Source organism: Myotis nattereri (genome assembly GCF_964212035.1).
Source record: "Myotis nattereri genome assembly, chromosome: 1".
NCBI lineage: Eukaryota > Metazoa > Chordata > Mammalia > Chiroptera > Vespertilionidae > Myotis > Myotis nattereri.
Window position 1 is genome coordinate 135,375,477 of NC_138075.1, and position 14,101 is coordinate 135,389,577.

The following is a 14,101-nucleotide window of genomic DNA, read 5'->3' on the forward strand; positions in this document are numbered from 1 at the left end:
CCCAGCCTCACTTTGGATTTTAAATCGCTCCTCTCCTCCTTGTATTGTCTTCATTACTCTCTTCCTGAAAAGTCATCCTCCGCTGCATTTCAGCCCCATGTTTTTCTCCCCGTTACCCTCTGCTTCATCTGAATCAGGTTGGGAACCTCAGAAACACACTTCTGTCAGAGTATATTTATAATATATCTACAGTTGGGTTTTATAGATTTTTAAGTATAATACATTTTTTTTTTGCTTTCTATTTATTTAATGTTATGTCAATACTTATTCTCCCTTAGTTTATTCTAAAGAGAGGACCGTATCAAAGTTGGAAAGAAAATCTTTACCATGGAACAAATTTGCTATATCCCCTTACAGTATTTATGCACTACTAATATTGCAAATACATTGTCCGAGGGGAAATAAATGAATTTGTCATATAGAGGCTCTACTTATAAATTAAGGTTTATTCCACAGAAAATTACATCAAAATGGAATGCTTTTCTTGAAGTGATGTTTTTTCAGTTATTCCAAGTTTATCTGTATGTGTCCTTGCATCCTCATCTTATCTGGGGCAGAAATACATGCCCAGTTTTATGGTGAAATTAGCAGGTGACCCCTCCCTTTTGTAGGTCTTGAAATGGATGGAATATGATTATTGCCAGATCCCCCTGGTTCCCAGGGGCTTAATACAAAGGCAACTGACTCAACAGGAAACTTTCAGTGATGGAAAAACCACCATGTGACCCCTTTTACTGTGGTACCTAAGCTTGCCTATAAGTGACAGGAGTTGGATTATATTGTTTGCATTCTTTTATTCTGAAACTAGTCTATAAACCTAGATTTAGCTTTTTCTCCATGAGTTCCCTTATTTTAGTAAATGGCACCATCATCTTCCATTTAACTCCTTTCTCAGCACCCCACCCTTTATCTAATGAACCATCTGAGTATTGATTCTACTTTTGAAAAACCCTTTGATGTGTCTACTTCTGTCTACCTCACTCCCAGTTTTAAGCCCATTCCATCTTTCCATGGATTGTTGAAATAGTGAACTGTTCACCCTGTTTCAAGATTTCGCCTTACTCACTGTGTATACGCTGCCTGAATATAGACTTTAAATAATCTTAAATATATTAGCTGTATTAAAAAATCCATAATATGTAAACCACCTGTGTATCCAATACCCAGATTCAGGGGGTGGGGCAGAAACAGACCCAGTTTGCCGGCCTGACCAGCAGCCCTGAACAACGGATGGACAGATACAGTTCCACAGTGAAAGAGGGCTAAGGGGCTCCTGGCTCTAGCGGCCAGAGCAGCCTCCATTGCCTGCCTCGTTAGGCTTTTATTGCAGTTTTTATCTTTCGATACAAGCGGTAGGGTGAGCAATCTTGGGAGGACACGTGTGTTTACATTGTCCTCTAGGCAAGGGCGTCCAGGGATTAAGGATTCCAGTAAACACTCAGGGGTCTGCATGTGCACAGGCTTGTTTGGAAAGATCAAGGAATAATTAGGGCCTTCGACACTCCCCTAAGTCTCCCCTAAGTCGAATTCTGATAAACAGAGCAGGCGGCCTTCCACACACTTCCCTTTTCTCAGCATGTCCTCCTTACAACTTTCCAACCAAGTCTCCTGTGCCCCCGAACACCAGTTGAATTTTGCTTTGTACTCATTCTTCATTTGTCTACTCTAGGAATAAACACTCCCCTGAAGGTGGAGTTTATCAGAATGCCCTTCCAGTAAAGCAGATCTGGTTATATCAAGTCTCTGCTTCAGCACTTCAATGTGTTCCCGTCATCTTTGAAAAAAATCCCCAAACCTTTGCTGTGGCTGCCATGGCCTCCCACAGGCTGACCCCTGACTCTTGCTCTCCAGCCTCATCACTTGCCATTCTCTGTGAAGCCCAGAGAATGTCCTCCTCCCTCCTCTAACCATCATGCCTAGTGCAATCCCTCAAACACACTGAGCACTCCATGATTGCTTGCAGATTGGGTGAGTACACGAATATGGTCAGGCACTATGTTGAGACGCAAACATTAAAAAGTTGTAGTCACTGTCCTCTATAGTCAGTAACTGGTGCTAAGAGAGAGGTAAAAATGGGCCAGGGGATGGATGTGAAAGGAAACCACTGTGACTCAGTGTGATCAAGTTTATAATAGAAGCCTGGGTGAGCATAGGGATGGAACACGGACGGGTGTCATCAGATCTTCGGACTTGGAGTGGATAAAAGAAGGCTTCACTGAAGAGATATTTCAGTTGAAGCTTGAAAGATGAATAGGATTTTTCAGGTCACAGAAGGAGGAAATAATATTTCAGCCAGAAAAAGCAGCATGTGTAAGGCCACAAAGCCCATGGGCCCGGGGAGAGCAGAGAAGAGCTGAAATGCAGGGTGCCTGTGGAGGGCTGGGAGACAGCTGTGAAGAGCCGGCAGTGACCAGGTTGGGGGGGGCGGTTTGCAGGGGGGGGGGTGTTGCGGGGGAAGGGGGGGCTTTATATCTCTGTGGCAGCATTTGGAAATTCAGCATTCTCATTCTTGAAACCCAATTTATTCCTTATATGCCAGACACTGTGCCAAGCCCAGTAGCATATAGTACAAAGATAAGTAAATTGACACACTCTTAAAAGCTTATCTGATAAGGAGATAAAAGAAATCCACAGCAATTTTGTTGTTGTTAATCCTCACATGAGGATATTCTTTCCATTGCTTTCCAGAGAGAATGGAAGGGAGGGGGAGAAAGACAGAGAGAAACATCAAGGTAAGAGCGACACCTCCACTGGTTGCCTCCCTCATGCGCCCTGACTGGGAGTGGGGAGCAATCCTGCAACCCAGCTAGGTGCCCTTGACCTGCGACCCCTCGGGTGGGCGGGCCGACGCTTTAATCACCGAGCAACACTTGCCAGGGCTGCAATTTTTATTTTATGTTTTTAGCACTTTCTCCTCAGCTGTTGTTGTTCCTGGAGTGGCTAGATTGTAATGAAATCTTAGTTTTGTATAATGTTTTGTACATTATAAAGTCATTGGGCAACAAGCAGCCATAAACCAGAGGGGCTCCCATGTCACTCCCACACCCTTAACTGGCACCATAGCGCCCAGTCTTCAGAAACCGCCGGCATGGCAGAGCCAGCAGAAGGTGGTTACAGCCCCCCGAGGGGCTGCAGTGAGCCGCACACACAGTATTTCAGCCTCCACTCTTGGCAGGACGGTAGGGGTTGGTGGGGGATCTGCGCTGACCCTCTACTCAAGGTCAGCTGTGAGTAGAGGCTCATCTGGGAGATTTCAGTCCCTTGTTTGAAATGACTGGGGAGAACCTTTCCTTTAGTGTAAGGAGGATTAGGGGGGTCATCTTCCTCAGCAACACGTAAATACTCCTGAGAGGAGATAGCACGGGGAACACTATATACCCTTCACACCATAGTACATGATATCCTTCAGCCTCCGCCCCCCACCCCCCGCCCCGGAGAGGTGTTTTAAACAGGAAGGAGAGAGCTAGGTGTCATTAACAACCTGAGATGGGTTTCCTTTAAAAAAATATACATATAGTTCATGGGTTTCAGAGAGGAAGGGAGAAGTAGAGAAAGAGAGAAACATCAGTGATGAGAGAGAATCGTTGATTAGCTCCCTCCTGCACTCCCCACACTGGGGGTTGGGCCCACAGCCTGGCCATGTGCCCTGACTTGGGATAGAACCGTGACCTCTTGGTTCATAGGTCTACTTTCCACTGAGCCACGCCGGCAGGGCTGAGCAGGATTTCTCATCATGGCAATGTCTAAAAAAGAAAATGTTGAAGTCTGAGCAATGAACTATTAATTTCGTCTCTCCCATGCCTCCTATATCTCCAATTTATGGAAAGGTTAAAACTTTATTAAATTTTTTTTGAAGGGGTATTACTGTAGCACTGGTGTCTGATTCAGTACAGGCCTGCCCTAGTTTTATTGAGCTTTGGGAGCATATACCAGGTGCACTGTTAAGGCTGGGTTATGTCACTGAGGCGGAACCACTGCAGCCACCTGGACTGCTCCGCTCAGGCACTGAGCAGGAGGTGCAGGCGACTGTCCGGGGCAAGCATTCCTCCCAGGACCATTTCATGCTCTGCCTTAGCAGACATAAAGTGAAATACAATTTAAAAATGTGTGCCTTCGGTTCCGATCAGTCTGAACCAGTTCCACGGAAGTGCGGGTGAGACGCGGGCTCTTGCTGCTCTTCCACAAAAGCTAACCTATTAGAAAAGCAGGTTGTTAACTACAGCATAGCTTCCATGCCTTTTCCCAGCCCCCTCGGATGAGGGCCTCTTTTCAACCTAAGAAGATGATAGCTTTGCCCTCGGAGACTTTTGACAAATATAAAGGTAAAGGTGTTGAAAAAATAAATGTAAGAATTTCTTATTTTCCCTGGGAGGCATCAAAAACAGTTGCAGCAGCACTTGGAAGGTCTTTTTCTACTGATGATAGCAGTTAACCTAAGAGGAGTGTAGAATTCTTCTTTACTTTTTGGGATTGTCTCAGGATGGTGGTTCTGTTGCTTGCCTTTTTAAAAAAAATATTTTTTTTTATTGATTTTAGAGAGGGAAGGAGAGATGGAAACGTCAATGATGTGAGAGAATCACTGATTGGCTGCTTTGAGGTCCCTGTCAAGCCCCACCGGGTGGGGAGCGTGGCCTCAGGTCCCCTGGCCCAACGCCGGGGCAGGGGGCGGCTGGGGCGGGGGACGCACCTTGAGGTTCCCCATCAAGCCCCATGGGTGGGGGGCACAGCCTGAGGTCCTCCATCAAGCCCTGCCAAGTGGAGGGTGCAGCCTGAGGTCCCCCAGCCTGGCATAGGGCAGGGGGTTTGGCCTGAGGTCCCCCGTCAAGCCCTGCTGGGCAGGGGGCACGGCCTGAGGTCCCCCAGCCTGGCACTGGGGTGCGGGGCATGGTCTGAGGTCCTCTGTCAAGCCCCACCAGGTGGGGGACACAGCTTTAGGTCCACTGCCCTGGCCAGCACCACGCAGCCTCGGGTCCCTGCTGATTGCTCATAAAGGCTCGTATGGGAACTTGACCTCTGCTGTGGGTGCAGCCATTTTGACCATTATGGCATGACGGTCAATTTTCATATTCCCTCTTTATTAGATAAGATATATAGACAGCCCTCGAGTTACGTCGGTTTCGATGTACGTCAATTTGTGGTTAATTGCCATCTCCCATATATTTATAAAAAAAAAGTTCCTTCATTTCGACGTATGTACACATGTGCTTTATGTTTTTTTATCATTTATTTACAACAAGTAAAGGTCTTACAAATTATTCTATAAATACAATGAGGTCTGATAACATAGAGGCTACCTGAAGGTGGACTCTCTTTACATTTGGCCATCCTCCTTCCAGGGCTGTTTCTAGACATTTGAAAAATGGATTTCAATGATAGATTTTAACTCCTTCAAAAAGGAAGGGACAGTTTTCATATTTTTCCCTGGTATACCTGGGCCAGGGCAGAGGAACCGGGGAGGAGTGTAGGGTGGGGAGAGGGGGGTTTGGACGGGGCAGACAGGCATGGAATGAAAGACAGAGCAAGGAATGAGCTCTCCTCTCTAGAGAAGGACAGAACCCGGATGGGAGCCCAGCTGGTCATTTTGCACTGTCCTAGGTAGTTCCCTAAGAGATTATTTGGGTCCTGGTAAATGGAGGAGTTCCACAGGAGCAGATAGTCATAAGTTGGGAAGCCAAGTAGTTGCCTTCTGGAAAGTTTGCCCAGAGGAATCAGGGTCCAACATGGAATTCAAAATAGAGTCTTTGCAAACATGGGACAGCATATCTGAAAATCAAGACCTCAGTGCCGGGGCTGCCCATGTGAGTCTAGAATTTGACAATAGGATCCCTGAATCCTCAGTCTAGGAGCATAAATAATTTAAAACAACACTCCTTCTCTCTCCCACATAGGAGTAAAGTTTTTGAAAAATTAGTGGGATCTGCCTGAATAGAGGGGATGAACTTGATTTTCAAGTGAAAAGGAGCAGGCTAATGCCTCCTTGAAAAGCAATACAAAATGAAAATCAAAGAAGTTACGGATTTTTGTCTCTCTTCCCTCATGTACACAATTCTGGCTCCTGCTTTTTCTCTCTAGGGCTGGAGAGGGGCGCTTTATATAGCCACCATAAAATTTTACATTGGTAATTTCATAGATATAATTTGCAGCCAATAACCAAGTATAACTTGTTGCTTTTTCCCCCCAGAGGATGACTTTGCTGTAATTTGTAATCCCCAATGATGCCAATTAAGGCAATAGAATAAAGGAGTATTAATATATATATTTACAATGTTTTATTATATAAAATAGATTTGGTATATTTTATCTTGACAGCTGGTTGGAATTATGAAGGGGAAATCTTGGGTGATTGACAATACTATAGGTTGCTTCCAAGGAGCCCGTGGTTAGTGAGCTCACAGGAACTTCTGAAATTGTTCTTTTTCTTCTCTAACCATCTACAAATCCGTGTCCTCACAGTGAACTGTGCGGTCTACAAGCAACAGTTGTACCCACAGGAAGCCTGTTAGGTGAACCCTGTCATTGTACAGTTGCTGCTGGCAGACAGTTACATTACCAGATAACTAACCACAACTTTTAATTTCCAAGTTAGCAATTGCTGCCACATATGGCTTTGTTTAAAGCGCTGACTGAGTTACAAACAAGTGTTTGTCTGGAAGGGGGTAGTATATAGCATGTGAGAATATATTGTGATTCATAAAATGGCATTTCTGTAAAATGCAAGTTGAATAACTCAAATCTTCATGAATAGAAATGAAACAGATCATATATAAGGTTAATTAGGGATCAGTATGAAAACTCTATTTTCTAAATCTTTATGGATAAACGGCATAAACTTCAGATCTATTCAATTAATGTGTAAGGGTCACAGTACACGTGTCCTGAAGGTGGCCACGGTGACATACACCACTGTCATTTGCACTCTAAAAATAGCACTTAACTATAAATACTCAGTGCCCTACAGGCACACCCATCAGCTCCCACCTTTCCTCTAGGATCAAAAATATCCACTGAACGATGATGAAGTGGAATATTTTATGTAGCTCTTTATACGTTAAAGTTTCACAGGGAATTATACCCGCTTCATGATTTCTTTGTTATTATTACACTCCCAATTAAATGAAACAACCATTTACAACTAACAGGAGGTTAATATTTTTACAAGGTGCTTATTCCATCGGAATGTAAGGAAAGGCATAGCAAACAAAGAGTGTGGGCATTAAGGTGTTCTATTACCTGTTGGCTTGCAGTTCAGTCAGTGGTGTGCCTTAACCCAAACTGCAATAGTGCAAAGAAATGTATCTCGTACCATTTGGGTCTGAAACATGACTTTGAAGTCATATAGACATCTTAGTGCAAGTCCATCCACTGGTATACATTAGACAGAGAAGACCTCCAGGTAAAAATTGGAGATGATTGAATGGATTGGTTATTTTCAGCAAATTTCATTTTAAGCCCTGTTTGAAAGTGCTTTTAATATATCAACTCGTTCAACCATCACAGCTCAATATTCATGCCATTACTACTCTATTTTAACAGATTAGAGAACTGAGGCACAGAGAGGTCAAGAACTTAGTCACATGGCTAAGAAATAATTTGCTTATACCATTACATAAAGTCTATAATTATTTGTCATTCACCTACCAGTTTGAGTCATTTGGTAGATTGCAAAAAAGAAAGCTATTTCAACTATACATTTTGCCAATTAAAAGAACAGAGGATGAAGTAATATAATAAAAGTAGCAGGATTTGAGGTGACTACAACTTTGCTCTGCGGTGTAGGTGCTGAAATTTTGACAGAGAACAGATCTTTTCCTCCTCATGCTCCTTGTTTAAATGTGAAATCCAGTGAGGAGAGCATATAGTTCTGGAAACATAATGAATTCTAAAATATATTGTAAAGAGTTCATAAAATTTGGAATTATAAACCAATTCTAGCCATTTGGCTTTGAGCAAATTACCCAAATTTATTATATGCCTCATTTAATAAAGGGAAATAATAATAATAATATTGTTTCCAAAGTTATTATAAGGATACAGTGAAGAGAATACATGAAATATAATTGGTAAAGGCCAACATAGAGAAGATAATTGTTCATTTCACTCTTATCACAATAGTACTTATGGTTAATAAATACATAATTGAAGTTGATAAATACATAATTACTAGGGAGGGTTTATTCATGTCAGAACTTAGGGCAGAATCCTCAAATGACTTGATAAGGCTTGCAGATTTAAAACTAGATTGTTCAAGTGACTGAAGAGCTTCTACAGAAAGCAGCCCACGGAGAGCCTTCCAGGTACAGGAGCAAAGCTGTGATTACAGCTGAACTTATTATTTGACCCTAGGTTTACTAGTAAAGACAAATGGAAATTCAGTGTGTTAGCTATCATTTGAAATTCAAAAATGCAAAACAAATTTACTTATTTGGATCTTTCAAATGGAGGTATCTTCTGGGTACCATGTTATCTGGATAATAACCATTTTTCTGCAAAACTTATGCCTGAATAAACGAGTACTATTTAAACTAGAAGCATATAATGAGCAAAGAAGATATGTGATTAGCCCTGCAAATGACTACAACCAAGTCTGAAAAACACACACATAAAATAAAAATAGATTGCCTAAATTACCTCAAAATATGAAAGACCAAAATGAATGAAATATTTTTTTTTCTGTACTACGAGGTACATGCCCAGGAGAGCTAAAGAAAAAAAAAAGAGAGAGAGAGAGAGAAAAGAAAGAAAAAAGAGGTAAATGTAAATAATATTGCAATGAGCATAGAGGTGCATATATTCTTTCAAATTAGAGTTTTGGGTTTCTTCGAATATATACCCAAAAGTGGACTCACAGGGTCATAGGAAGTTCCATTTTTAATTTTTTGAGGACACTCCCAGCTATTTATGGTGCCAGGTGGGTACCTGAAATTCCAGGGTCGGGGGAGGGCATCTTGTAAAGTAGATGATTATCTAACTATCAGGTTGTCTAAACGAGTGCTGTGGGACATTTGAAGCTTTAGAACAGATTTATTGCATTAAAGGTCTTAATTTGCATAGCTGGTTCTTATTCAACACCTAGTTACATTTCCCTGCTCTCAGTGCCTGTAAGGCAGTGGTTCTCAACCTTGGCTGCACATTAGAATCACCTGGGAACCTTTTTAAAATCCTGATTTCTGGGCCTCATCCTCCGGAAATTCTGTTTCTTTGTTATGGGGTGGGGCCACAACATTAGTAACAAAGAAACAGAATTTCCGGAGGATGAGGCCCAGAAATCAGGATTTTAAAAAGATTCCCAGGTGATTCTAATGTGCAGCCAAGGTTGAGAACCACTGCTAAGGTTTCTGCCCACTGGGTTATAACCACTGCTGAAATGACATTTTAAAACCTGGGGATGTAAGTCCTGAGCCCATCAGTGCAGTCAAGCATCTTACCTCTTGGTCAATAAGAAGTAACCTAACATATTAAAAGAAGTAGATTTCAATATGTCTGAGGACCATGAATTAGCAGAATTAAATTCGTTTTGTGGAGTGGTTCGGGTACTTGCCTCCTTGGATTGTTGCTCACATTCTTGGTGGTGGTGGCAGTAATGGTGGTAGCAAATGAATAGTGGTGGCAGATGTGCTAGTAATTATAGCAGCTGTTTCTTGTTAATAGTAGTTGCACCACCTGATTGTTATTTATTTTAATTTTACATAGTAGAAGAATCAAGGATTATAATTATCACTTTTATATACTAACAAAATCTTTTATATTTTTACTTTGTTCTTTGGGAACAATTTAAGACTTCATCTTTGAAATTTAGGAAATTTTCATTCTGGAAAACTTTTTCCTGATGAAAGAAGCAGCAGTTAATGGTTCCCATGATTTGAAACTTGGTGTATAGAAGGTGGAGAATAACTTTTTGCCAAGTCTGTGTAGGAACATTCAGTGACAAATATATATATGATTTTAGAAACTAACAGTAAGAATGGAGCATCTGAAATCATCGATGGTTGTGCATTTTGCAACCCTTTTTTTAGGAATTGCTGATGCTTTTCTTAGAGTTGTTTTGGAGAATGAATTTTGTATTGATTTAAAATCACCTTACTCCTTGAGTTACTGCATTCTTTACTCTTCAAATCAAGCAAAGTTTCTTCTAATAGTACCTGGAGAACATAGAGTAGAGAAATAACTATCCAGAGCTACTGTCCCTGAAAGAACATTTGCAGAGTATAATTTAAATTTTTCCATAAACTATCAGACTTTTAGAATTTTTCTATCCATTTTAATGGTGAAATTACAAAGGCATGTTGGTGAGGATCAGAGAAAAAATAAATCATAGACCTTGAAAAAATAGTTACTCTTCATCTGTATAATGTTAAGGATGTGATATTGGGCTTTGAACTTCAAGTGTGTCTCTGAAAATCTACAGGGAAATAAAGTAAAAGTAATGGCTACATCACTTTATGTAACATCTTTAGTACATTTGAGCTGTGTAAAATTGCAAATGGACAAAATTCTCCTCAAGGCATAGGAAATTTATTTTGAGAGCTATTACTTATCAAATAAGAAACAAGATGCAATCAACAATTAAAATACATGTTAAGACTTTCCTAATTAAAATATGTGTTTAAGGTAAATAGTCAGAATTAAAATATGCCTTTAATAAAAATTAAAAAAGAAGTAAAGGAGACACTGCTAGAAAGACAAATGAATTTCAAAGTCAGTAACTACAGATTTAATTCTCCAATAATTCGTTTATAATTTGAAACAATAAAATCACAATATACAATGAAAGCTTTATTTGGATCATGAAGCGAGATGACAAAAGTTTGAACACTTCTAGAAGTTTAAATCCTACCCAATTTTATGTATTTTAAATCTTGCTTGTTTTATCAATTATTGTGAAAATTAAAACATGATCTGCAGTAGCCCCAGATATCTAGTTAGCTTATGATTGCCTGAACACTACAACTGCATTTTCACAAATAACTTGCTCTGGATTTTATTTTGTAATAGTGTGTGTGCGTGTGTGTGTGTGTGTGTGTGTGTGTTCGCACATGTGTGTGCCCATTTGCATATACGTTCTTAATTGTGCATTCCTTAGCTTAATGTCAAAATGAGTTATCATTTTGAGGAGCTGACTCTCCTTTCAGACCTAAGACTTGGAGGCAAGAAACTAGTACAAGATTAACAATTGGTCATGGCTAATCCACAAAGTAAATAAACCAAGTGTGAATGATTGAAAGTGGATAAGGTTGTAACATCAGAGCTATTGAAATTTAATTCAAGAGGAAGTTCTTCATAGTAAATTTCCTCTCATTATCCAACTGCTAGCATAGGCCGCCACTGATAAGCAAGAGGCCTTGTGCAATATCAGTGTTTTCACCATCTTATCTGCAAACATATAATCTTTATCTTTTTGATGAGGTGCTAGAATTACAAAGACTTGAGTAACCTGATAAATGTGCCAGTTTTTTCATGGGTGTTTAGCTTCCCTTCAACTTTGGAAAAGAGGTCTGACACATTTTCCCCATTTTAGTAATGGAGAAAGATATAAAAATATATATGAAGACATGTATGTGTAGCTTCTGAAATGTCCTGAGCTGAAATTGCAGTTTAGGAAAATAAAATTAAACATCATGAAAGTACATTCACTTGTAAAAATGATTCACATGTTTGGCTAGTGTTAAAATAACAAGGGATTAATAAGGGCAGATTGAATGCTGGAATTACTGATAGCACTATACTAATCTTTCCAGCCTGATAATCTCTTCCAGATAATAGTCATTTTGTCCACAATTACAGTTGTTCATATTATAGGTTTTTGATTTGATGGTCTGCAGGGGCTACCAAATCCTATGCAAATGTGTTACTTAATCCAGACCCAACTATTGTTGAGCAGACATTAATTTTATTCCTTTTTTTTTTTTTTTAGCTGCTATGATATTTTATTTTCAAAATAATACTGCAACTGAGTTGGAGCTATTTTAATTAAAATTGTATCTGGACTTTTTCTTAACATGTTTCCTACTTTTCTAATTACAGGTTTCATCTACACTGGAGAAGTTGTACATCGAATGCTGACAGCCACACAGTACATAGCACCTTTAATGGCAAATTTTGATCCCAGTGTCTCCAGAAATTCAACAGTCAGATATTTTGATAATGGTATGTATTGATTAGCCTATTTTTTTTTAATGAATACATACTTTTATTTATTTTTTTTTGGCTCTTCTTTTTTTAATTAAATCTTTATTGTTGAAAGTATTACATATGTTCCCTTTCTCCCCTCCCCCAAATTGGTCCCTTCTAGCCTGCCCCCCACCCCAAGCCTTCATCATGAATGCATACTTTTAAATGGTGATCATCAACTTTATATTAATGTTTATGTAACCTGGAGTATTTTGCTTAGTTTTTAATAGATTGATTTATAAACTGCTCTGTGTAAATACCCTAAGATGACAAAGTTATACCATTACATTTAATATGCAGAGTAAATATATAGTTAAATTCCACTCATTTTATTCATTCATTCGATTGTTCAACAAATGTTTAGTAAGACATATTAGACACTATAATAAATGAGTTGTTAAATCAAGCAAGTACATTTGATGCTATTTTCAATAAGCCCCTGCTATTAGAAAAACTAAATAAGGATAATTTGTTCAGATCCTCAAGTAGAGGCAAGTGTCATAATACATTGACATTAAATTTTCAAAACTTAAGAACTTTATATACCATAAAATGAACATACCCTTAAAAAATATATAAGGTAGTGGATAGTTAAAATACATGTAAGAAAATCTAGTTTTCCTGCCCAGGCCAATGTGGCTCCATTGGTTGAGCATTGTCCCATGCCAGTTCATTCCCAGTCAGGGCACATGCCCAGGTAGTAGGAGGCATGCAAGAAGCAGCAGATTAATGTTTCTCTCTCACACTGACATTTCTTTCTCTCTCCCTCTCTCTTCCTCCTGTCTTGCTAATGATCAGAAGCTTGATACATTTAAAAGCTCTACATTTTTATATCTTCCACTACATTTTGTTTTTGATATGACAATTTACACATTTTTATATTGTATATCCATTAACAAATTAATTTAGTTATGGTTATTTTTAATACTTTTGCCTTTTAACCTTTACACTAGAGTTATATGTGCTTTACCTGCCATCATCACAATATTGGAGTATTCTGAATTTAACTACATATTTACCATTACCATTGAGTTTTATGGTTTCATATAATTCTTTTTACTAATTAGCATGATTTTATTTCAACTCAAAGAACTCCCTTTAACGTTTCCTATGACTCTGGTCTAGTGGTGATCAACTCCTTCAGCTTTTCTTTGTCTAGCAAACTCTTTATCTCTCCTTTAATTCTGAAGGTCAACTTTGCCTGATAGAATGCCCTTGGTTTGCCCTTTGACTATCTCATCCCACTCCCTCTGGCCTGCAAGGTTTCTACTGAAAAATCCAATGATAGCCTCATGTAGATTCCCTTCTAAGAAACAGATTGCTTTCCTTTGCTGCTTTTAAGTTTCTTTCTTTGTCTTTAAATTCTGATAATCTACACTAATAAAAGAGAAAAATGGTAATTGGCGTACGCGCTACCCTTTTCATTGGCTAATCAGGGCTATATGCAAATTAACTGCCAACTAAGATTGGCAGTTAACTGCCAACAAGATGGCGGCTAATTTGCATATGTAGGCACAATGCAGGGAGGCGAAAGGGAAAGCAGGAAGAAGCCCCCTGCCACTGACAGTGATCGGAAACCCAGGGGGGAGCTAAGAGCTGGGGGGCAGGGCAAAGGTGGTCCTTTGCCCTACCCCCCAGCCATGATCGGAGAATCAGGCGCCTTTGCCGCCCTGGCCAGTGATAGCAGGAAGTAGGGGTGGAGCCAGCGATGGGAGCTGGGCATGGTCGAAGCTGGCAGTCCCAGGAGCTAGGGGTCCCTTGCCTGGGCCTAAAGCGAAGCCGACGATCGCGGCGCCCCCCGCTGCCACTGCAGGTCCCCGCTGCCACTGCAGGTCCCCGCTGCCCGGGCCGAACGCCTAGGCCAGAGGCCTCAGGCCTGGTCAAGGGGCCAATCCGGTGATTGGTGATCGGAGGGTGATGAGGGTCAACGCCT

At 40.3% G+C, this 14,101-nt stretch overlaps 1 protein-coding gene across 2 annotated transcripts in view; it reads left to right on the forward strand.

Moving 5' to 3' along the window:
- PLXDC2 (plexin domain containing 2) overlaps positions 1-14,101 on the forward strand; it is a 416,262-nt gene that overhangs the window by 271,497 nt on the left and 130,664 nt on the right. For both annotated transcript variants that reach the window (XM_081103903.1, XM_081103904.1), the window contains exon 5: positions 12,022-12,144. In XM_081103903.1, coding sequence (XP_080960029.1) covers positions 12,022-12,144 — 123 coding nt within the window. The remainder of the gene's footprint in view (positions 1-12,021; positions 12,145-14,101) is intronic.